Source organism: Saccopteryx bilineata, chromosome 1 (assembly GCF_036850765.1).
Source record: "Saccopteryx bilineata isolate mSacBil1 chromosome 1, mSacBil1_pri_phased_curated, whole genome shotgun sequence".
Lineage (NCBI taxonomy): Eukaryota > Metazoa > Chordata > Mammalia > Chiroptera > Emballonuridae > Saccopteryx > Saccopteryx bilineata.
In genome coordinates, this window is record NC_089490.1 from 74,761,426 (window position 1) to 74,788,666 (window position 27,241).

General features: G+C 35.6%; 1 protein-coding gene and 1 non-coding gene across 2 annotated transcripts in view; one reads left to right on the plus strand and one right to left on the minus strand.

The window, feature by feature from the left end:
• The window catches only part of ASCC3 (activating signal cointegrator 1 complex subunit 3), a 353,954-nt gene that overhangs the window by 268,375 nt on the left and 58,338 nt on the right, over window positions 1-27,241 (minus strand). The window contains exons 5-8 of the mRNA XM_066254466.1: window positions 26,508-26,628; window positions 13,598-13,802; window positions 12,794-12,935; window positions 12,101-12,226 (exon numbers count right to left, since the gene is read on the minus strand). Of these exons, the coding sequence (XP_066110563.1) occupies window positions 12,101-12,226; window positions 12,794-12,935; window positions 13,598-13,802; window positions 26,508-26,628 (594 nt within the window). The remainder of the gene's footprint in view (window positions 1-12,100; window positions 12,227-12,793; window positions 12,936-13,597; window positions 13,803-26,507; window positions 26,629-27,241) is intronic.
• LOC136321615 (U6 spliceosomal RNA) lies at window positions 17,141-17,246 on the plus strand. Its single transcript, XR_010728761.1, has one exon. It is a non-coding gene; the product is annotated as a U6 spliceosomal RNA (small nuclear RNA).

Below are 27,241 nucleotides of genomic sequence, written 5' to 3' on the forward strand. Positions count from 1 at the left end.
CTCCTCTCTAAAATGAATAAATAAAAATAAAAAAATAAATAAAAAAATGAAAGCTGGAAAAGACAATTCTCCAAGCAAATAATATCCAATGGAAAGCAGGTATAGCCATGCTCATATCTGACAATGCTGACTTCAATAAAACAAAGGTAATAAGAAACAAAGATGGACATTTCATAATGATAAAAAAGACACTGTATCAGTAAACTATAACACTTTTTAATATATATGCACCAAGTCTTGGAGCACCAAAATATATAAAACATCTACTAGCAGATCTAAAAACAGAAGCAGACAAAAACACAATCATACTTGGAGATTTCGACACACCATTGATGGCTTTAGATAGATCATCCAAACAGAAAACAATAAAGAAATATCAGCCTTAAACGACACTCTTGACCAAATGGACATAATAGATGTTTATAGGACATTTCATTGCAAAATATCAGATTATATACTTTTCTCCAGTGTGCATGAAATATTCTCAACAATAGACTATATATTGGGTCACAGAACTAACATCAATAAATTCAGGAAGATCGAAATTATACTAAGCATATTTCTGATCATAAGGCTTTGAAATTAGAATTCAACTGTAAAAAGTAAAGAAATCCACAAGAATGTGGAAATTAAACTATATTTCTAAAAAATGACTGGGCCAAAAATGAAAAGCAGAGATCAAAAGATATATACAGACAAATGAAAATGACAACACAACATATTATCATTTCTGGGATGGAGCAAAAGCAGTAATAAGAGGAAAGTTTATATAATTAAGACTTATATCAAGAAACAAGAAAGATCCCAAGTAAACAACCTAACATCACACCTTAAGGAAACAGGAAGAGAAGAACAAAGGCAACCCAAACTCAGCAGAAGAAAAGAAAGAGTAAAAATTAGAGAACTAAATAAAATAGCCAAAAAGGTATAGAAAAAATTAATACAACAAAATTTCAAAGCTGGGTCTTTGAAAAGATCAATAAAATTGACAAACTACTTGCTAGACTCATTAAGCAAAAAGGAGGAAGGACTCATAAACAAAATCTGAAATGAAAGAGAAGAAATTACCACCAAAATCATAGATATACAAAGGATCATATAGAATACAAATATTAATTGACTTACGACCTATGCAACTTACGACCATTCGACTTTACGACCACGATCACTAGCCATGACTGCTCCGCATCTGGCAGTGCAAGCATTGGCCAGCTGGGCATACGACAGTGTGGACCAGCTTCCGGCAGCACTACCATCTCCACATGCACTATTTCAACTGTTATCCCAGACTCGGTACAGCAATTTGTGTTTTGTGTCCTGGATATTTTTCATCAAACCCATCTCAAGATGTCTACCAAGAGGAAATTGTCTTTGCAAATATTTAACCAGTGGTACTGGTAATGCAGTGTTTTACTTAAACCTGACAAATGTAAAAATAAGAAACAAAATGGTGTAGAGATGATACAAATGGCATAAAATGAACAAAGAAAATGATGATGTATAACAATAATGAAAGAAAATTATGATAAAATATGACTTAAAGATTTTTATAACATCATTTCACGGTACTGTACATATAGCCTACTCAACTTACGACCAAATCATGCTACGACTGGTCTGTTGGAACCAATCATGGTTGTAAGTCGAGCACTAGCTGTATTATGAAAGATTATATGCCACCAAATTCAACAACCTAGAGGAAATGCATAGATTCCTAGATCTATACAATCTTCCTACACTTAACAACAGAGAAGTGGAAAACCTGAATAGACTGATAAGTTGGGAAGAAACAGAAACAACTATTAAAAACCACCTCAAATACAAAAGTCCAGGACCAGATGGCTACACTAGTAAATTTTACCAAACATTCAAAGAAGATTTGGTATGTATCCTTCTCAAAGTCTTCCAAAAAATATAAGAAGAAACAATACTTCCCAACACATTTTATGAGGCCAGCATAACCCTTGTACCAAAACCTCACAAGGACAACACACAAAAAATAAAACTATAAACCAATATCTAATGAATACAGATGCAAAAGTTCTAAACAAAATATTAGCAAATCAAATACAACACATTAAAAAAAATAATATATCATGATCAAGTGGGATTCATTCCAGGAGCACAAGGATGGTTCAACATATGCAAATCAATCAATGTAATATATACCACATCAACAAAACAAAGAACAAAAGCATATGATCCTATCAATAGATGCAGAAAAGGCATTTGATAAGACACATCCCTTTATGTTTAAAACACTCAATAAAACCAGAATAGAAGTTTCCTCAACATAATAAAGGCCATATATAACAAATCATCAGCTAATATCATACTAAATAGTGAAAAAATGAAGGCTTTTTCTGTAAAATCGGGAACAAGACAAGGCTGCCCACTCTCTCCACTCTTATTCAACATATATAGTTCTGGAAGTATTAGCCAGAGTGATCAGGCAAGAGAAAGATATAAAAGGTATCCATTAGGGAAAGAAGAAGTAAAGGTATCACTTTTTTGCAGATGGCATTATCCTGTATATAGAAAACTCCCAAAACTCCATCAAAAACCTATTAGAAACAATAAATCAATACAGTAGAGTCACAGGATACAAAATCAATATAAAAAGTTCACTGCTTTCCTATACGCCAATGATAAAAAATCGGAAAATAAACTCAAAAAAATAATTCCTTTTACAACTGCAACAACAACAAAATACAATACCTAGGAATAAACTTAACAAAGCATGTGAAGACCTATATAATGAAAACTACAAAACATTATTGAAAGAAACTGAAAAAGACACAATGAAATAGAAAATATTCCATGTACATGGATTGGAAGAATCAACATAGTTAAAATGGCCATATTACCCCAAGCAATATACAAATTTGATGCAATACCCATCAAAATCCCAATATTGTTTTTTAAAGAAATAGAACAAAAATTACCAGGTTTGTATGGAAATTATAAAAAAACCCAAATAGTCAAACCAATTCAGAGGAAAAAGAATGAAGCCAGAGGTATCACACTACCTGACTTCAATTTATACTACAAAGCCATGATAATAAAATCAGCATGGTATTGACAGAAAAAGAGACATACTGACCAACAGAAAAGAATCAAGAGCCCATAAATAAAACTTCATTTATATCAACAAATCATCTTTAACAAAGGAGCCAAAAACACACAATGGAGAAAAGAAAGCCACTTCAAAAAATAGTGCTTAGAAAATTGAAAAGCCACATGCAAAATATAAAATCTGAAACTATAAATTACATGGAAAAAAACATAGGTACTAAGCTCATGAACCTTGGCCATAGAGAACAATATATGAATTTGACCCCTAAAGCAAGGGAAATAAAGACAAAAGTAAATGAATGGGACTATATCAAACTAAAAAGCTTCTACACAGCAAAAGAAACTGACAACAAAACAAATAGGCAGCCAACTATGTGGGAGATTTTATTCGCAAACAACAGCTCCGATAAAGAGTTAATATCCGGCCCTGGCCAGTTGGCTCAGCGGTAGTGCGTCGGCCTGGCGTGCGGGGGACCCGGGTTCGATTCCCGGCCAGGGCACATAGGAGAAGCGCCCATTTGCTTCTCCACCCCCACCCCCTCCTTCCTCTCTGTCTCTCTCTTCCCCTCCCACAGCCAAGGCTCCATTGGAGCAAAGATGGCCCGGGCGCTGGGGATGGCTCCTTGGCCTCTGCCCCAGGCGCTAGAGTGGCTCTGGTCGCGGCAGAGCAACACCCCGGAGGGGCAGAGCATCGCCCCCTGGTGGGCAGAGCGTCGCCCCTGGTGGGCGTGCCGGGTGGATCCCGGTCAGGCACATGCGGGAGTCTGTCTGACTGTCTCCCCGTTTCCAGCTTCAGAAAAATACAAAAATGAAAAAAAAAGAAAAAAAAAGAGTTAATATCCAAAATATATAAAGAACTCACAAAGCGTAACAAGCAAGCAAACAATCCAATTAAAAAATGGGGAGAGGGCCCTGGCCGGTTGGCTTAATGGTAGAGCGTCAGCCTGGCGTGCAGAAGTCCCGGGTTCGATTCCCAGCCAGGGCACACAGGAGAAGCGCCCACCTGCTTCTCCATCCCTCCCCCTCGCTTCTCCATCCCTCCCCCTCTCCTTCCTCTCTGTCTCTCTCTTCCCCTCCCGCAGCGGAGGCTCCACTGGAGCAAAGATGGCCTGGGCGCTGGGGATGGCTCCTTGGCCTCTGCCCCAGGCGCTGGAGTGGCTCTGGTCGAAACAGAGCAACAACCCGAGGGGCAGAGCATCACCCCTGGTGGGCAGAGTGTCGCCCCCTGGTGGGCGTGCCGGGTGGATCCTGGTCGGGCGCATGCGGGAGTCTGTCTGACTGTCTCTCCCCATTTCCAGCTTCAGAAAAATACAGAAAAAAAAAAATGGGGAGAGGACCTGAAGAGATACTTCTCCCAAGAGGACATACAAATGGTCAACAGCTATATGAAAAGAGTCTCATTCTCACTAGCTATTTGAGAAATACAAATCAAAACTACAGTGAGATGCTTGACCTGTGGTGGCGCAGTGGATAAAGCGTTAACCTGGAAATGCTGAGGTCGCCGGTTTGAAACCCTGGGCTTGCCTGGTCAAGGCACATATGGGAGTTGATGCTTCTAGCTCTTCCCCCCGTCTCTCTCTCTCTCTCTCTATCCTTTCTAAAAAAAAAAAAAAAAAAATTAAATAAAAAAAAAAAACTACAGTGAGATACCACTTCACACCTGTTAGACTAGCTGTTATCAACAAGGTAAGTAATAAATGTGGGAGAAGCTGTGGAAAAAAAGGGGCCCTCACTCACTGCTAGTGGGAAGGCAAGTTAGTAGTACAATCATTTGGGAAGAAAGTATGGTGGTTCCTAAAAAAATTTAGAATCACCATATGACCCAGCAATCCCTCTACTGCAGTGGTTCTCAACCTGTGGGTTTAGGCGACCCTTGTGTTTTGGTCGTTCGACCCCCGCCAGTGTCGCAACCCACAGGTTGAGAACCGCTGCTCTACTGGGTATCTACTGCCAAAACTCAAAAACACTGGTACATAAAGACAAATTTCCCCCATGGTCATTGCAGCATTATCCACACTGGCCAAGACATGGAAACAACCAAAGTGTCCCTATATAGAGGATTGAATAAAAAAGATGTGAAGATGTGGTACATATACACAATGGAATACTATTCAGCCATAAGAAATAATGACAGTGACTTTACGACAACATGGATGGATCTTTAGAACACATACTAAGTGAAATAAATCAGAAAAAGCGAAGACCTGTATGATTTCACAAATAGGTGGGATATAAAACTGAGAGTCATGGACATAAATACAAGTGAAGCGGTTACCGAGGGAAGAAGATGTGGGGGAGATGACGGGGAGGGCATGGGGGGAAGGGTATAAAGAGGGACAAATATAAGGTGACGGAAAATAATTTGACTTCGGGTGGTGGGTATACAACATGATCAACAGTTCAAATGCTAAAGAAATGTTTACCTGAAACCTATGTACTCTTATTGATCCGTGTCACCGTTATTTTTTTAAATTAAAAAAAAAAAAATTGTCAACCTAACATTCTAGAGCAAATAAAATATCTATCTTTCAAGAACAAAAACAAAATGATGAGTTTTTTAGACATACAAAGCCAACATTCATCACAGACAGATCTGCATACAAAAAGCAACAGATGATATTCTCTCATGAAATTTATAAAATCTATTAAGATATTTATCAGTGTGAAAAAGATTGCAAACTCACTTTTCAGCTTTAAACTTTATATTTGCTCTTCTTGACACTGCCTCTGAAAAAGACAGTGAGTGATCCAAGGCTGTGTTCTGATGAAACTGATCATGTGCTTAACAGTGTAATATAATAAGCAGCCTGTGGGATGCTTCAGGAGAAAGCTCTTTATTTGGGGGCATGTTCAGGTTTTAGTGACATTTCACACTTGTTGAAACTAATCTTATTAAAAAGATTCATACTCTGTAGTATTTTTCTGGATGCTTCTTTAGCTTGTTTGCATTTGTAATTTGGTTGAAGCAAACCATATAAATAAACCCCTTTGCTGTAGGATCCCCAGGTTAGTTTCTATCAATAGATTAGAAACTACTCTAGATGTTAATATATTGACTATGGTAATTGGGTCTCCCTGATCCTGTATGGTAGAACTAATACTACTCTACCTGTGTTTGGAATGAAAAAATAGACGAACAGCATAAATGAACACAGAAGTAACTTATTTAATAAATATAATTTCCAAGGTAACGATAAGTTTTTTCATTTTATCCATGCTCTGATCTCACAGTGGGAGTTTTCATCATTACATTCATCATTTTAAGTTAGCATTTTAGCTAAAATGTATTAGGTAACAAACATTCATCAAAGTGTTTTACATACATTAACTAATTTAATCCACATAATAAAACTATGAGGTAAGTACGAGTCTCCCAATTTTAGAAGTGAAACACTAGGTCACAGAGCAGAGAGTCCTCTGCCCGAAGTCTAACACCCAGAATGTTGGCAGCCTAGTCAACTGTCAGCCTGGATTCAGAGGCCCTGCTCTTAACCAACCTAGTAGGCTGCCTCCTGCACTTATCATGCACAAACCTTGTTTTTCCTTTTCTCTTACCCCTCATCTTAATAAATGGTTCTATCACGCACCCATTGTTGCCTTGGACATCATTCTAGATTATTCTCTCTGCTTTATCCCCTCCAGCCATCATTCATTACATTTTATATATATATATATATATATTAGTAGTCATCAAATTATGCTCCACTGTCTCATTTTCATACAGGCTGCCGCTTTCTTAACTGAGGCCCCTAGCACTTCTCCCTCGACCCACTGCAGCAGCTCTACTCTCAACCTTCAACTCTGCACTGCAACCAGAGTAATCCCTTTAAGTGAAAAATCCAATAATTTACTCTTTTATAACAAGTAATTATTGTCCACAATATTGAGTCTAAACCTCTTAGCATGATTTTCAAAGCCCTCCAAGTATAAGCTAAGTCTCTTTCTAGACATATCTGCTGTTTCCAGAGAGTCACATACTGTTTTATGCTGCATCTTTTATCTAGGATTCACCCCCCTCCCCTGGTTCTATCTGGAAAAATCTTCTGCCCTCAACACTCACCACCATGAAGGCTTCCGTGAACTCAGTCTGCTTTCTCTGTACTGCCAGGAAATCTTGAGCAATATTCCCACACTGTATCAGTTATTTCCATGGAAATGGTGTGGGGCAGATACACTACACTGAGTAACTTAATATTGAGGAGCCACTGAGCCACTTCATCCGCAGGTGTTGTAAGGTACCAAAAACTACAGAATTAATATTTTAAGAGGCTTGGAGAACATTTTTATTAATTTGGGTTAAGGTGTGTAGAGAAATTGTGAGAGTAGTCTCTGTACTGTGTGATTGGCATGACCAGGATGGCCCTTGGCATTGTATTGTAAATGCAAGGGGAGGAAAACATAGATTCCCAGACATTCCACCATGCCTGTGGGGAAAAGAGTGAATGGCTAGCCAGGTACAGGGAGAGAAAAGCCAAAATAAACCTTTTCTTATAGCAATGAGCCATTCGAGGGCATTTGTCCCCACCGAAACTACCTCTCCTATGTAAATGCGTGTGTGACTCTGGACAGAGAGATAGCAGATAAACACTAGATAATATAGGAATGCCTTTAATATGTAAAGAGACATCTTTCTACCATTGTGTTGGCTTGTAAATTTTGTTTTCTCCAAAATAATGTATGGCTTGCAAATTGAACATGGTTCTATCATGTTAAAGGACATACGAGTATAACCAATAGTGGTAAAGGGCTCCTAATTACAATTTTTGCTTCTGTACTTCCCACTTACAAAACTATAAAAACTAAGTAGAACAAAGGGCCGGCGCACTCTCCCTCAGATTTCTGTTGGAGCTACCGCTGCGTGGCCAAGCTAGACAATAAAGCTTTGATGTGTAAAGGACGGACCTTGTTTCTGTCTTTCATGTTTTGGGTCCCTCCGAATTTGGCTTAACAAATATCAGGAATATCCTTTGTATTATTTCCCCCAAAGCCTAGCCTGTAAACATGAGATTGAAGAAGCTGGGGTCAGAGAAAACCTCAAATTTCCATATCCAGATTGTACGGACTCAACTTTCTTAACTTTTCAAATAAAACATTGTATGTACCTTTTTATATTGCCTTTCTAAACCAAATACCACATTTGGATCCATATTTCACTTTTGCTAAATGACACTCTATTGGCTATTTTTAAAACATTCCTTCCAAATATGGAAATAGACGAAAATCAACTTACTTAATACAAAAAAGCAAACCTCACTCTTTCACTCAAAGTATCAAAGACATAGTTCTGTCTGCTTAGCATCTTTCATTTATTCTCCATTTTAAGGTAGCAACAGCACACACCTTTCTTTTGGGAAATTCTCCTTGATTCCCGCTGGTTCGTGAGGGGCTGACAATGAGGTTACACAGGTGAGCAGGCATGGTCAGTAAGAACCTCACACTTCCACTGGCAGGAAACTAGCTGGTTCAGAAATGGTGACCAAAATCAGAAAGAGAATGTTCTTCCCTAGTTATTTTTCTGGCAGAACTTGTGAGGAAAACCCTCTCAACTTTTTGGATTAGAGTATGGGGAAGCAGGTATATTTGGAGTTATTGTCATACTTTTTTCCCTGGCTATATGGAGAAACTCCATTTGGGAGTCAGGGAATGAAAAGAACCAGAGATATAGAAAGGGCCAGTGATATGGGGTAAAGGAAAGGGAGGAAGATATAATGGGGAAGGGAAAGAGAAAAGAGAAGAAAAATAAAGAGAGAAATGGAGAAAGAAAGAATGAGATAAAGACAGAGGACAAGCTCTAATGACATCATATGAACCCCTATATCCAGCTGGGCACATAGAGAGCTCTGCTCCTGCACATGCCACTTAGGAAAGCCAATAAATTGCCTTCTTTGCAAAGGCTTGCTTTCATTTTGATTTCTCTAACTTCCAACTGAATGAGTCCTATTAGAGAAACCCATCTAATTTTTTTTACATTATTACCTTTCCAAGAAAGTACCCATTTAACAGCAATAATAGCATTTCTGGATATCATTTTATAACTTAAAATTTCTCCTCTTTTTAATCAAATTATAGAAGTAATTTAAGGAGGCAGAACAAATTTATCTAATGAAACATTTGGACAGGGGGAAGATATAAAAGCATTTTATCTAGTTCCATAGGACTGGTAGGAATGATGTAATTTTGATCTCAGTGAAAAGACAAAGACACCATCTTCAAGAGCACTTTTCCCGATACTTTTCTACGTTATAAAAAAAAAAAGATTGCAGTCACCAGAAGCATCTAGTAAACTAACATTCTATTAACACCTATGTTTTCTCCTGAGGTTGATATTACTACTCACTCTTGTAATATCTGGTGGAATCATTATCTAAAGTCATATGGCATCAAATAGTTTACTTATGCATTTATAATAACACACTGCATTTCAATGTATTATTACCGAATTATTACTACTCTTCTGGAAGTGCAAATAAAACTCCACTGACAAATCTCTATACCAACAGAATGGTTAAAATATAAATATATATTAAAATAATTAAATTAAAATGGTTAAAATAAAAATTAACAATAGTGACAACACCAAATGCCAGTGAGCATGTGAAGAAACTAATTCACACTAGATTGTTGGTGGGAATATAATATATTACTCTAGAAAACAGTCTGCTAGTTGTTTTAGAAAATAAGACCATCAATTATAATATGACCCAGCAATTCTGTTACTGAGCATTTATCCCAAAGAAATCATGTTCCCCAAAATTCATAAGTTAAAGCCCTAACCCCCAATGTGACTATATTTGGGGATAGTGTCTTTAGGGAAGTAACTACGGTTAAATGAGGTCATCTGGGTGAAGCACTGATCCAATAGGGCTAGTGTCCTTATAAGAAGACGAAGTGACACCAAAGGTCTCTATCTGTGCTTAAACCAAAAAGAGACCGTGTTGAGGCCATAGGGACATAATGAGAAAGCAGCTGTCTGCAAGCCAAGAAAAAAGTTCTCACCAGAAACTAAATCTGCCAGGACTTTGATCTGGGACTTTTAGCTTCCATGATAAAAAAAAGTAAATAAATAAATAAATGATTATTGTTTGAGCCACTTAGTCTGTGTTATTTTATTATAGCAGCCTGAGCGGACTTACATAATTTATAATAGGCCAAAACTGTAAAATAGTACAAATAGTCCTTAAACAGGTGAAGTTAAACTCTAGGCACCATACCACGTGTGGTAGGTCCTATATCGACCACTAATCCTCAGTGCTGTCCACATCCTAATCCATGCAACCTACAAATATATTAGATTACATGGCAAAGAGATATTAAGGCTGCAGGTGGACTAGCCCATTCTAACACTCTTTTACTTCTGTAATCTAAATAAAGATAAATACGTATTTATTTAGAAGTTTGAAATAAAAATAAGAAGCCAGATTCATTCATTATGTAGACAATGTCAATGCTTTTAACATGAAAAATTTTAGTATTAAATATAAAAATACAAAATAAATCTCAATGATAATGTTTATAGTAACAGTAAGTTTTTTAAAAATTATATATATAATTATTTAATTCTACAGGCTCTCAGCCCTGGCTGCATTTCAAAATCACCTGCAGAGCCTCAAAAATCATCTTCAAAATATAGATACCTTGGACCCTCCCACAAAATTATAACTAAACAGAGGCGGAAACATTTGAATTTTTAAAAAGTTCTACAAGCCTGACCAGGCAGTGGCGCAGTGGATTGAGCGTCGGACTGGAACGTGGAGGATCCAGGTTCAAGACCCCCGAGGTCGCCAGCTTGAGCATAGGCTCATCTGGTTTGAGCAAAAGCTCACCAGCTTGGACCCAAGGTCGCTGGCTCGAGCAAGGGGTTACTTGGTCTGCTGAAGGCCCACAGCCAAGGCACATATGAGAAAGCAATCAATGAACAACTAAGGTGTTGCAACGAAAAACTGATGATTGATGCTTCTCATCTCTCTCCATTCCTGTCTGTCTGTCCCTATCTATCCTTTTCTCTGACTCTCTCTGTGTCTCTAAAAAAAAAAAAAAAAAAAAGTTCTACAAGTAATTCAATGCACAGAATGAAAACCATTAATACAAAATTTGATTACAATTTTGGCTTACTATAAAAACTTATTGTAGAAACAACTTAAAATTGTAACAATAAAGAATTTTAATAAAGGCCTAAAATGAAACATTTATAGTGAAAAAAATAATGCTAATTATATCGTGTTTATTGACATATAAAGACATATGTAAGTATATATACAAACAAAACAATATATATAATTCAATTTTCGTAAAACAAATACACTTTCACACATTGATAGAAAAAAGTTAATTTTGGTTAGCTGTGGTTATATTTTATGCTGCTTTATGCTGGTCTTTTTGCTTGACTATATTATTTGATATTTTTAAATGACTATATATGACTCCTATGTAAAAATTAAGCAACTTCACTTTGGTGACAGAAAAAATTAACTTTAAAAATTTTGTATACTTTAAACTAAATTAAGAAATATTTTGAGATAAAATATGGTAAAATTTTAACAAGTCGCAAATTGAAACAAAGGATATATGAAGAATATTGTTCACACAACTTTTCCATAGGTCTGAAATTATTTAAAGTTTGAGAAACAATAAATAAAAGAAAGTAGTTTATAATTTAGTCCCTACTTCCTCAAATAATATTCTATTTTATTATAGGTTGACCATTTGACTTGTCAATTCAATACATAAAACATTTAAAGCATTTTACTTGTCAGTTTATATAAGTTAAACCATATATTAGTTGAAATAACCAAAAATAAACATGACGTTATAGAAATTTATACATAGAAATATATATAAATATCTTTGATACATTAAGGAATGTATGTATACATAAGTTTTTTAAAATTTAAACTCCCATATTATACATCTTTAGTAACAAAGTGTATATGTCTCTTTATTACATTAGCTAATTGTCCTTTAAAAATATTTTTTCCAATACAAATCCATATATAAACATACCAGCAGCAAAAAATGATCATCTCACCTCATCTAAGTCTTGGATATAAACTGGTTTTTCTTCAAAGCCAACTGGCATTGGTTCACTGTAGGGAATCTTTACTTCTTCATACATCTTGTTATTCTCTCTTTGGATTCCTTCTGGTAAAATCATCTATAAACATCAAAAGTTAAAATCCAAACATTATAATCAAAAAAAGAAAACAAATGCACTATGATAAATATTCTTCAGTTAGAGAGAGAAAGAGAGAGAACACTACTGGTTTTACCACACAGTACTAAACTGTAAATTTAGCTGAAAGGAAAGGAAGCCTAAACAAACACACAAAAACCATACATACAAAGCATTCATGTATCAGGTATTTCATATAATATACATTATTTGATGAATCTTAAAGTATACATTAATTAGGTGGCATTCTTGAAGACAAACGTACTCATAGAGCTAGAAAAACTACGTAATATAGTATAAAGTTTAGTCAAAAAGCAATGCATCTGCTAACTCAAAAATACAAGTTACATATATAATAAAAGAGAAAAGAACCAATATGTTCTGAATACCTAATATGTCATCATTTCATTTTTCCCAGTATTTTTAAATACAACTTGCCATAGCATAGTCAACTAGTACTAGAGTAATAAAGGAAACAGAAAAAAATCTATGTGTCATTTCTTCACAATAAACATACTATCCAAAAGTGGTCATACATCAGTGACATACCTTTGCACCAGCAATAAATGCTGATGTTCTCATGGCTTCAGCCTGGGAATCATAAACATGGGGATAACGTATTTTTTCAAAGTTCATGTCCCTTTGCCTGCTCAGAATCGGAACATTTCTAGCACTCAGAAGTGCTTGCTCTCTGTAAATACAAAAACAATGAGCTGAATCTGAAATTTTTATCTTGCAACAAAAAGCATATACTAAAACAAGGTCACTATAATAACTATTTCAGGTAGCCTTTCATTATAGAAGAGAATAAAACTATACAAAGGAAGATGTTAAAAGTCCTGAAATTGTCTGTAAAATCACAGAGTCAACACGTTTTTAAGTAACATAATATTTCTAATTTTGTTTCTTACAATCCAAAGGTGTTTATAAATTCCTTTTTAAATATGGGTTTCAATATTTAAAGACCAAGTGTAGTAGTACCTTCATTTAATTTTTCTCCTTTCTACTTTTAAATAACATGGGAAAAGGTATTTATTAAGCTGGGAAAAAAGAACAATAAATGTGTGTATCCTTCATAAATATCAACATAGTAGTGTGTGCACAGCACAAAAAAACAGCTTACCTCTATAATCTAAACTGCTCACCAACATGGAATTAACCAAGAATATTCTAATTAAGCAGATCACTGCTTTCTTATCCCAGAAAATTAGGTTTTCATATCACAGAATTCTATTCTTATAAGAAAACATGACTAGAAGAATAATGTAAATTATTAAAACTAAGCTAAATATGATGATACCTAAAAGTAGCGATTACAACACAAGCATTTTTTCAGCTGCTGGCTTTAATTACCTTTGTATCCGCAGTTCCTTAGGATCAAAGTACGTAAGTCCTTCTGAAATTTCAACATCTTCCCCAGCCTTTTTCTCTCGTCTGGCAATTCTTTTTTCTTCTCGGCGACACTGTTTCATTAATTGCTTTTCTTGTTCAGACTGAATAGTGACTTGACAACCATAATTGGGTTTAGCATTTTCTCCTAAAATTTTTTTGAAATTTTCTACAAAACAAATTTAAAGCATCAAGTTTTATAAGTTAAACTTTATTAAACCCATTTTCCTCCTCACCAAAGCATAAGCTAGCACAATGCTCTAACAATTCAGTTTTTAAAAACTGTCACACCAATTTGTATATTTTAAGGAGAGTCTTTCAAAATAACAATATCTAAATGATATTACGTACTGGCTTAAGAAAACTCAGCAATTTTCTTCCTATAGACTGAATAGTTTAAACCAGTGGTAGTCAACCTGGTCCCTACCGCCCAACTAGTGGAAGTTCCAGCTTTCATGGTGGGTGGTAGGTACAGAGCAACCAAAGTATAAAGATTTAACTATAGTAAGTTGTTTTATAAGGATTTATTCTGCCAAACTTAGCGAAAATCCGACATAAAGTACTTGGTAAGTAATTATTATTATATGCTTTAACTTGCTGTAACTCTGCTTTATAAATTTTATAAAGTAAAGTTACTTCCCTGCTCTATAAATCATCATTACTGTGGAACCGGTGGGCGGTTAGAAAATTTTACTACTAACAGAGATACAAAAGTAGGAGGTAGGTACAAAAAGGTTGACTATCCCTCGTTTAAACTTATAAATTCTTAATTATAACATCAAAAACTAAAAGTTTGATTTTATAATTAAAATAATCTCTATTTATATAATTTCAAAAAATATAATTTGCAATACTAACTAGCACTTACTATTAACATAATGATAAAGATATTCTTTACATATTAGACATAAATAGGCCTTCATAAGGTCATAATAGGTCTTAAGGTGTTGTTATTCATATGTTATTACTTATTTATACATGAAAGAAAACTTAACATTAGCTCAGAATACAGTTAGAAGATGACTAAGACAATTAAAAAAAAAGTATGGTCCACTTTTTCATAAAAATACAATGTTTTTTTGTTTGTTTGTTTGTTTAATAAAGGCCAGAACCACTACAAGGAACCGGGTCAATCAAAGCTCAGTATTTACAAGTTACAATTTGAACCTGCAGTTTGGTCAACTCAGGAAAATTTTTCTTCCAACAGAATTAAGTTCTGTGTTTAATTAAATCTTTCCAAGTAGTAGTATCTTGGCTCACGGTGGCCCTAAAGGAACTGATAGGAATGTTGCTGAAAGTAATCCATGTCAATACACGTTACTGTATTGAGGGCCTGCTAGGTGCCAGGCACTGCTACTAGCCTAGGGAGACAATGAAGAATGAGACTTGGTTCACATCTCAAGGAGCACAGTGCAAGTTACATTATCAAATTCCAAGATCTATTATGGAACCAGGAAGGAATTAAGCATAGCATCAAAATGGGAAAATTAGCTTTCTAAATTCATCTAAAATCAAATTTTCACACTTCTCAGACATTTGTCATAATCTCATTACATGATTTTGAATAAGTCATTTTAACTCTCAATCACATGAAATAACTCCTCTGTATAATGGCTTTTTATAACTTTCAAAAAGTAAGAAATAAGAATTTATTACATCTTAAAATTATAAAATATGATATAATCTCATCTTGTAGGGCTATCATATTTTACAACACTGAAAAAAAGTTCTATATCTGATATTACTTTCTAAGTAAGTTTTATAAATCTATTATAATGCTTAAATTTATAACTTACTTTCAGTGTTAAAAAGAAGGAAGCATGCTAATTGTTTCTGCATCTGCTCTGAACTAAATAAAAATTAAACTGCAAAGTCACACAATTAGGTATTAAGCAGAATTTTTAAAAACATGACTAATGCCGGCCCTAGCCGGTTGGCTCAGTGGTAGAGCGCCGGCCTGGCGTGCAGGAGTCCCGGGTTCGATTCCTAGCCAGGGCACACAGGAGAGGCGCCCATCTGCTTCTCCACCCTTCCCCCTCTCTTTCCTCTCTGTCTCTCTCTTCCCCTCCCGCGGCCAGGGCTCCATTGGAGCAGGGTTGGCCCGGGCACTGGGGATGGCTCCATGGCCTCTGCCTCGGGCGCCGGAGTGGCTCTGGTTGCAATGGAGCGACGCCCCGGATGGGCAGAGCATCGTCCCCTGGTGGGCATGCCAGGTGGATCCCGGTCGGGCGCATGCGGGAGTCTGCCTGATTGCCTCCCCATTTCCAGCTTCGAAAAAATTAAAAACAAAACAAAACACATGACTAATGCCAAGTACTTACTGAATGTTAAAGATTTTGTATGTGAAACTAAATACTTTTGGTGACATACTAAATGCATTTATTAAATTTTAAACAAATGTAATAGTAACAAAGTCTTATTATACACACTTGTGATCATCTAGAAAAGGAAATTAAAAGAAGAAAATATGTCTATCTCAAGAATAGCACTATAAAGCCACAATCAGAATACACATATTTTATATTCTCTGGGACTGAACATAACAGGTAATAAAAAAACATCAAATTGTAGAGCAGGAAATGCTTAAATGTATGGTTCTCCTATGGGCTCAGAAACTGTAGTTACCAACAAGTAGAAATGAAATGAATAAATTTAACAGCAATTTTAACATAAAATTTTATTAAAGAACAATGTAAAAGGCTGTATCCTTTTTAGAATATAATTACCCATAAAAGAAACCATGAGATAACTTAATTTTTATTTTATAACAAACCCTCTACTAAACTTTCTCCATATCAGTTCTGAAAACAGAATTTAATTACCGCTATTCTCAACTTAGCAGTCAGTACACTATACCCATGTACTTCTCTCCTACCTTACATTTCCTGGCTATTATAAGAACACAGATAAAGTAAGGTAGTATATATCTGGATAAAAAGATTAAAAGAAAATCTGTATGAAAGCTAGGAAATCTACATGGCAATAAGCTATTGCTCTCTGAAGGCCCATAATTTTGAGGACTAAAGAAAAGAATGGAAGTATATTGTCTTACTAAAGTAATTTAATATAGAATACAAATATAATTTGGTATTTCAAAACACCCCCCAAAAAATTTTTTTAAGGAGAATCATGCTTAATGCATATACAGAAAAAACTCTACTTAAAAAAACAACAATACTTTGGGTGATAGGAATGAAGCATAATCAAATGTCAAAATAACCTGGAGATGTTTTCTCTGAACATATGTACCCTGATTTATCAATGTCACCCCATTAAAATTAATAAAAAAATATTTAAAAAAACTTTAAAATATGTGAATTGTCAGATTCTTTACCACCCCATAGAAAAAGTTAAAGTCTATGTATTTAAATGCCGACAATTTTCTACAGCATAATTATCCACAGAGAGTAGTAATATTAATAATGATTCGGCATAGAATGAAAGAATAAAAGCAGTTTCAGAAGAGTAGAAAATATTTCAGGGCTGACTAATGGGTTAAAAACTACTGTGTTCGCTTCAGCAGCACATATACTAAAACTGGAACGATACAGAGAAGATTAGCATGGCCCTTGCACAAGGTGACATGCAAATTCGTGAAGCGTTCCATATTTTTATTTTTCACTGTATCTTTTTTCTCTTTTTGTTTTTTCCTTCTTTTCTCTTTCACTATTTCTCTAATTCTACTGTCATTTACAAACAAATTATTTTACTCTTGATTCAAACTTTTTCCTTGTGGCATCGTGTGAGTTCTTACCTCTTTTTTTTTTTTTTATCTCTTTGCCACCTCTCCCCCACTCAGGCCCTTTGTTCTATGTAGTGTTTGTTCCATTTAGTACAATAGAATTTTCATTTTTTCACTGTATTTTCTCAAAAGAATACATGTTTATTTCTCATTTTCCAAAAAAAAAAAAAAAATAATTTATTTATTTATTTTTTATCAATTCTTACTAGTGTTATTAACAATATCACTCTCAAATGCCATTAAGGAAAAAGAAATCAAATATCATGGATACAAAAGACAGAGATGAGCTTGGATAGATGAGGAAAAATCTATAGAAAAAAATTTTAATAGCTTGGAAAACTTGGAGTTAAATGACAAAATATTTAAAATTGAAGTCCTAAAAATACTCAGGAATATACAAGAAAGCACAGACAGGCAATTTAGGGAGCTCAAAAACCAATTCAATGAACAGAAAGAATACATCATCAAGGAAATTAAAATTATGAAAACAAATCAAATAGAGCAGAAAAAATTCATGAACTGAAAAACGAGGTAACAAGTTTAGCTAATAGAACAAGCCAGGTAGAGGAGAGAATTAGTGACACAGAAGACAGGCAACTAGAGGTACTACAGAGAGAAGAGGAGAGAGACTCACGTATTTAAAAAAATGAGAAAGCCATACAGGAATTGTCTGACTCCATCAGAAAGAGCAACATAAGAATAATGGGTATCTCAGAAGGAGAAGAGAGAGAAAATGGAATGGAGAACATATTCAAACAAATAATAGACGAGAACTTCCCAAGCCTGTGGAAAGAATTATATCCTCGAATTCAAGAAGCAAAGAAACACCCAGCTATCTTAACCTTAACAAACCTACAACTCCAAGGCACATCATAATGAAATTGGCACAAACCAATGACAAAGAAAAAATTCTCAAGGCAGCCAGGAAAAACATAAAGGAAGGCCCATTACATTATCATCAGATTTCTCAGCAGAAACTCTACAAGCTAGAAGAGAGTGGGCCCCAATATGTAAAGTTCTGAAAGAGAGGAACTTCCAGCCAAGAATACTATACTCATCTAAGCTATCTTTCAAATATGAAGGAGAAATAAAAACATTTACAGATAAAGAAAAGATGAGAAAATTTATCACCAGAAAACCCCCACTTCAAAAAATACTGAAGAAGGCTTTCCAACCAGATACAAAGAACAAAACAAAACAAAATTACAAGTAAAAGCTCCATCAAGATCACAATAAAAACAAGCTTAATCAGTGAAAACAAGAACAAAAACAAAAAAAGGGAGAGGACAAAGATTAACAGTAGCAAGAAGGATGGAGTGCAGAAGCACTCATGAGATAATGTACTACAATGAACATGATATGTATCCTTTCCATTACTTAATAGTAACCACCCTTGAAAAACTCACCATAGAAGAACGTAGCTTGAAAAAGGAAGTAACAGAGGAAACAAGTATGGATCACAACCAAACATAAAGAAATGATTGAGGCCCTGGCCACTAGCTCAGTGGTAGAGCGTCAGTCTGGTGTGCAGGAGTCCCAGGTTTGATTCCTGGCCAGGGCACACAGGAGAAGTGCCCATCTGCTTCTCCACCCCTCCCCCTCTCCATCTCTCTCTTCCCCTCCTGTAGCCAAGGCTCCATTGGAGCAAAGTTGGCCTGGGCACTGAGGATGGCTCTGTGGCCTCTGTCTCAGGCGCTAGAATGGCTCTGGTTGCAACAGAGCGACGCACCAGATGGGCAGAGCATCACCCCTTGTGGGCGTGCCGGGTGGATCCCGGTCGGGCACATGCGAGGGTCTGTCTGACTGCCTCCCCGTTTCCAACTTTAGAAAAATACAAAAAAAAAAAAAAAAAAAAAAAAAAGAAATGATAGAAAAACAAAAGAGAAGAACCAAACAAGAAAACAAGATACAAAACTATCAGAAAGCAATATATAAAATGGCAATAGGAAACCCACAAGTGTCAGTAATTATACTAAATGTAAATGGATTGAACTCACCAATAAAAAGACACAGAGTAACAGAATGGATTAAAAAAAATCCAACTGTATGCTGCCTACAAGTAACACATCTAAGCTACAAGGATAAAAACAAATTCAATGTGAGAAGTTGGAAAACAATACTCCATGCAAATAACCAAAAAAAAGCAGGTGTAGCCATACTCATATCTAGCGATGCTGACTACAAGACAGAAAAGGTAATCAAGAGATAAAAACGGTCATTTCATAATGATATAGGGCAGTGGTCCCCAACCTTTTTTGGGCCACGGACCGGTTTAATGTCAGAAAATATTTTCACGGAAGGCCTTTAGGGTGGGACGGATAAATGCACAAAATAAAATTATGCGACTGGTGTCAAAACTGTGTTATTTTTAAATATAATTGTCGAACTTACAAGACAAGCATCAAGACTGAGTCTTAGATGGATGTACCAGAGGGAATCTGGTCATTTTTTAAAAATAAGACATCATTCAGACTTAAATATAAATAAAACGGAAATAATGTAAGTTATTTATTCTTTCTCTGTGGACCAGTACCAAATGGCTCATGGACCGGTACTGGTCCGCGGCCGGGGGTTAGGGACAACTGATATAGGGGACGTTCAATTAAGAAGACATAAGACTTTTTAATATGTATGCACCAAACCAAGGAGCACCAAAATATATAAGCTACTGACTGACCTAAAAACCGACAAAAATACAATCATACTTGGAGACCTCCATACACCAATGATGGCTCTCGATTGTTCGTTCAAACAGAAAATCAATAAAGAAATAATGGCCTTAAACAAAACACTAGAACAATTGGACATGATAAACATCTACAGGACATTTCATCCCAATGTGCCAGAGTATACATTTTTCTCTAGTGAACACAGAACATTCTCAAGAATTGACCATATGTTGGGCCACAAAAATAACATCAACAAATTCAAAAAGATTGAAATTATATCAAGTATATTCTCTAATCATTAATCCTTGAAACTAGAATTCAACTGTAAAAAAGAGGTAAACAAACACATAAAATGTGGAAATTAAACAACGTACTTTTAAAAATGAGTGGGTCAAAGAAGAAATAAGCGCAGAGATCAAAATATACATACAGACAAATGAATATAACAATACGACATATCAGAATCTCTGGGATGCAGCAAAACAATAATAAGAGGGATGTTCATATCACTACAGGCCTATATGAACAAACAAGTGTGAGTCCAAGTAAACCACTTAACTTCACATCTTAAGGAACTAGAAAAAGAAGAACAAAGACAACCCAAAGCCAGTAGAAGAAAGGAAATAATAAAAAGCAGAGCAAAATAAATGAAATAAAGAAAAAAACTATAGAAAAAATCAATAAAACAAGGAGCTGGTTCTTTGAAAAGACCTACAACATTGACAAACCCTTGGCAAGACTCACTAAGGAAAAAAGAGAAGGGACTCATATGAACAAAATCCAAAATGAAAGAAGAGAAGACACCACAGATACCATAGATATACAAAGAATTATTGTAGAATACTATAAAAAACTATATGCCACCAAATTTAACAATATAGAAGAAATGGATAAATTCCTAGAACAATACAATCGCCACCAAATTTAACAATATAGAAGAAATGGATAAATTCCTAGAACAATACAATTCCCCTAGACTGAGTCATGAAGAAGCAGAAAGCCTAAACAGACCCATAAGCAGGGAGGAAATAGAAACAACAATCAAAAACCTCCCCTAAAATAAAAGTCCAGGGCTAGACTGCTATACTAGTGAATTCTATCAAACATTCAAAGAAAGAAGACTTGGTTCCTATTCTAATCAAAGTCTTCCAAAAAATTGTAGAAGAAGCAATGCTTCCAAACACATTTTATGAAGCCAACATAACCCTTATACCGAAACCTGGAAAGGACAACACAAAGAAAGAAAACTACAGATCAATATCTTTAATGAATACAGATGCTAAAATACTAAACAAAATACTAGCAAATCGAATACAACAACATTAAAAAATAATTCATCATGATCAAGTGGGACTCATCCCAGAATCACAAGGATGATTCAACATACATAAAACAGTTAACATAATACACCATATCAACAAAACAAAGAACAAAAACCATGTGATCCTATCAACAGAAGCAGAAAAGGCATTTGATAAGATACAACATCATTTTATGTATAAAACACTCAACAAAATGGGTATAGAAGGAAAATATCTCAACATAATAAAGGACACACATGATAAACCATCAGCTAACACCATATTAATGGCATAAAACTAAAGACTTTTCCCCTAAAATCAGGAACAAGACAGGGTTGTCCACTCTCTCCACTCTTATTTAATGTTGTACTAGAGGTTCTAGCCAGAGCAATCAGCAAGAAAAGATATAAAAGGCACTCACATTGGGAAAGAAGTAAGGTTTCACTTTTTGCAGATAATATGATCCTGTACATCGAGAACCCCAAACATTCCACAAAAAGACTACTAGAAATAATAAACCAATACAGTAATAGGATACAAAATTAATATACAAAAGTCCACTGCTTTCCTGTATGCCAACAATGAAACATCAGAAAAAGAACTCAAAAAAATAATCCCCTTCATGGTTGCAACAAAAAAAAATAATATACCTAGAAATAAACATAACAAAGAATGTAACGAACCTATATAATAAAAACTACAAAGCATTGTTAAGGGAAATCGAAAAAGATACAATAAAATGGAAAAATATTCCTTGTTCTTGTATGGAAAGAATAAATATAGTCAAAATGACTATATTACCCAAAGCCATATACAAATTTAATGCAATTCCCATCAAAATTCCAATGTCATTTTTTAAAGAAATAGAAGAAAAAACATCAGGTTTATATGGAACTATAAAAAACCTCAAATAGCCCTGGCCGATTGGCTCAGCGGTAGAGCGTCGGCCTGGCGTGTGGGGGACCCGGGTTCAATTCCCAGCCAGGGCACATAGGAGAAGCGTCCATTTGCTTCTCCACCTCACTCCCCTCCTTCCTCTCTGTCTCTCTCTTCCCCTCCCGCAGCCAAGGCTCCATTGGAGCAAAGATGGCCCGGGTGCTGGGGATGGCTCCTTGGCCTCTGCCCCAGGCGCTAGACTGGCTCTGGTCGTGGCAGAGCGACGCCCCGGAGGGGCAGAGCATCGCCCCCTGGTGGGCAGAGCGTCGCCCCTGGTGGGCGCGCCGGGTGGATCCCGGTCGGGCGCATGCGGGAGTCTGTCTGACTGTCTCTCCCCGTTTCCAGCTTCAGAAAAATACACACACACACACACACACACACAAAAAAAAAAGAGAAAAAAAATACAACCCCCCCCCCCCAAATAGCCAAAGCAATCCTAAGAAAAAAGGACAAAGCTGGGGGCATTACCATACCTGACTTCAAATTATATTATAGAGCCATGATAATCAAGACAGCATAGTATTGGCAGAAAAATAGACACTCAGACCAATGGAATAGAATAGAAAGCCCAGAAATAAAACCACATGTATATGGTCAAACAATTTTTGATAAAGGGGCCAACAACACACAATGGAGAAAAGAAAGTCTCTTCAACAAATGGTGCTGGGAAAACTAGAAATCCACATGCAAAAGAATGAAACTCGACTCCAGTTTGTCCCCTTGTACTAAAATTAATTCAAAATGAATCAAAGATCTAAATATAAGACCTGAAACAATAAATTACATAGAAGAAAACATAGGTACTAAACATGGACCTTGGCCATAAAGAGCACTTTATGAATTTGACTCCAAAGGCAAGGGAAGTGAAGGCAAACATAAATGAATGGGACAACATCAGACTAAGAAGCTTTTGCACAGCAAGAGAAACTGACAACAAAACAAACAGTCAACTAAATAGGAGATGGTATTTTCAAATACCAGCACAGATAAGGGCCTAATATCCAAAATATACAAAGAACTAATAAAACTCAACAACAAGCAAGCAAACAAACCAATAAAAAAAATGGTAAGATAACATGAACAGACACTACTCCCAGGAAGAAATACAAATGGCCAACAGATACATGAAAAGATGCTCATCTTCATTAGCTATTAGAGAAATGCAAATCAAAACTATAATGAGATACCACCTCACACCTGTTAGATTAGCTGTTATCAACAAGACAGGTAATAACAAGTGTTGGAGAGGCTGTGGAGAAAAAGGAACCCTCATCCTGTGTTGGTGGGGATGTAAAGTAGTACAACCATTATGGAAGAAAGTATGATGGTTCCTCAAAAAATTAAAAATAGAACTACCATATGACACAGCAATCCCTCTACTAGGAATACACCCCCATAACTCAAAAACACTGGTTCATAAAGACACATGCAGCCTCATGTTCATTGCAGCATTGTTCACAGTGGCCAAGACATGGAAACAATCAAGAAGCCCTTCAATAGATGACTGGATAAAGAAGATGTGGCACATATATACTATGGAATACTACTCAGTCATAAGAAATGATGACATCGGATCATTTACAACATGGATGGACCTTGATAACATTATACTGAGTGAAATAAGTAAATCAGGAAAAACTAAAAACTATATGATTCCATACATAGGTGGGACATAAAAAAGACTCAGGGACATGGACAAGAGTGTGGTGTTTATGGGGGGGGGAGGGACACAAAGAAAACCAGATAGAAGATGACAGAAGAAATTTGACTTTAGTTGATGGGTATATGCAACAAAATCAAATGTCAAAATAACCTGGAGATGTTTTCTCTGAATCTATGTATTCTACTTAATCAATGTCACCCCATTAAAATTAATAATAAAGTGGAAAAAAAACCTAAATGCAAACTGAATAAAAAGAAAAGTACATTGTTTCTAAAAGGTTATCCTAACAGAGTAAGACTTGTGTATAAACGTTATATAAAAACCAATATGCCTGACCAGGTGGTGGCGCAGTGGATAGAGCATGGGACTGGGATGCGGAAGGACCCAGGTTCGAGACCCCGAGGTCGCCAGCTTGAGCGCGGGCTCATCTGGCTTGAGCAAAGAGCTCACCAGCTTGGACCCAAGGTCGCTGGCTCCTGCAAGGGGTTACTCGGTCTGCTGAAGGCCCACGGTCAAGGCACATGTGAGAAAGCAATCAATGAAACAACTAAGAAGTCGCAACGCGCAACAAGAAACTGATGATTGATGCTTCTCATCTCTCTCCGTTCCTGTCTGTCTGTCCCTGTCTATCTCTACCTCTGTAAAAAAACAAACAAACAAACAAACAAAACCAATATAAGGGAACTGTAAAACAATACTAATTTATTATCCACAGCTTTCTAAAACAATGTTAGCTGGACTGATTTTGAACTTTTTGTTAATAAATTACACTATTAAAAGGTAAGTATGCCTGAAACTGATATAATGTTGAATGTCAACTGTAATTGAAAAATAAAAAAATAAAGTTAGATGAATTTTAAAAAGGTGAAATCATTAAGTATCTCCATATTCAGACCTAGAAGGCTAACATAATAAACACCAAATTCTTAGAATTTGAATCATAAGACTAGATACTTAATTCCTTTTCATCTGGCAGATACCCATTTAAATGCTCCTAAACTCTGCTCTCTTACTGCAATTTGGGTAAAGCAATATTAACAGATGAAAGTCCTCCTTTTTTTTTTTTTTTTTTTTTTTTGGTGACAGAGAGAGACAGAGAGGGACAGCTAGGAACAGATAGACAGGAAGGAAGAGAGTTGAGAAGTATCAATACTTCGTTGCAGCACCATAGTTGTTCACTGATAGATTTCTCATATGTGCCTTGACTGAGGGGCTACAGCAGACCGAGTCACCCCTTGCTCAAGCCAGGGACCTTGGGCTCAAGCTGGTGGGCCTTGCTCAAACCAGATGAGCCCGCACTCAAGCCAGTGACCTTGGGGTTTTGATCCTGGGTCCTCTACGTCCCAGTCCGACGCTCTATCCACTGTGCCACCACCTGGTCAGGCTAGAAGTCCTCTTACAGCAAGGCAGTATTCAACATACTTAAATAACCAAAAACCTGTAGAAGGCAGTATTCAATACATTTAAATAACCAAAAACCTATAGAAGCAGAAAGTGGCTAATTTCAATTCTTCAAAGTTTCTACAAATCTCAAAGCAACTCAAAGTACCTGTCAGTAATAAAGGTATGGGATATAGGAAATCAGCAAGAAAGTTTGGATGTAAATCCAGGTTGTTTTTATAATTTCCTTTTAGTGCTTTATTTATAAACATAAGAAAACAGTGGCAAAATGAAGAAGAATAAATGATGATTTTGGAGAAGGGTGTTTAATTTTCTATGTTCATACACTTTAAAAAATTCCAAAATGTTTATAAGGATGTCAAGGACTAATCAGATAAAGGCAAGAAATTCTGTTTACCTGCTTATCATTTAAAACCTGATTTTGGCATCAGTTGTGACATAGTAGGTCAGGCTTTTTTTTTTAATACTTCTGGCTTCCTAAGTAACTCTTACTAATTCTTCTGCGGATTTAAAATACATGTTAACACATGACAATATAAATGTTCAATTTGCTAAGTGTGGCAATTGTATTGCAGTTAAGAAGGCAAATGTTACTCTTCAGGCATATATGTTGAAGATTTTATGTTGAATTATTAGGATGTGTGCAACTTCCAGTTATTGTTCAGCAAAAATTTTAAATGTAGGTATGTGTGTGTAGACATGTGTAAAGAATTATATTGAGAAGAGAGAAAAGGAAAGCAGAGGAGGAGAAGAAAAAATGTTAATGACTGGTAACTCTACATGAAGGGCATGTTCATTGAACAGTCCTGTACCTTTAAATAGATTTGAGTTTCCAAAATATATAGATAGTTGGAAAGAAATTGTAACATCATTTGGCCCACAGTAACTACTATAAGTACTTGCTTTTAAAAATTTTTTGTCTATTTAAATCTTCTGCTTAAAAAAACAATATACCTAAACACAAATAGAAACTTTCCCATACCACCCTTTTTTTTAGGGCACTGATATTTGTTTCATATTCTGCCATATCTAAAACCTACTTAAAAGGGAGATAATGGTAAATTATATAATACACAAAAGGATAATAAAAGTATAAATGCATTAAAAAGATAAACAATGAATTTTTTCTTTAAATTAAAACCACTGCCAAATACTTTCTTACCTTGAAGAGCCTGCACCTTATGATCATTTGAAGAATTAAGAAACCGATCCACTATTGCAATTCTGTTCTGGAGGAGCTTCGCAATAAGTTCCAGTCCATCAGGTCCCAGCAGTTCAAATAGCTTATAAGAGGAAGAAAATTGAAACAGGGTGCCTCAAAATCAACTCTTTCAAGTTACTAACACCCTATTCAACAGTGGTGGGAGGGCAAACTAATATAGAAGTGCCCAGAAATTACTAGGAAAAAATATCGTTTTACAAAGAAACTTAGGAAAGAAAAATAACTTCATATTGCAAAGGAGCTTTCCACTTTATAAAGGCTATTAGCAATTATATCATTAAAGAGCGTGACTCATTTAAAAAAATAATTATGATTTATATACAAAACTCTAAGTTACTGAATATCAAATTCTTACATTTGGGTTTTCTTGACATAACCAAATCAAATTCTAAAATTAATTTGTTTTTTAACATAAAGTGTTAGAATTTTCCCAAATAAAGTACCATTTTTCTTACAACTTACTACGTAGCAATTATCATTTGAGAGTTAAAGAACCATTAGAATGTTTTAATGAATCATGACATGCCAAATTTTTTAAGCTTAATAAGTATTTTTATTAAATTTTATCATTTTCTTAATAATGAATTTTTAATGATTACATCTGAAATCTAAATCACAGTACTGCAAGTGCTTCATGTAACTTTATAAAAAGTTCCCATGCGTATCCTACCCTA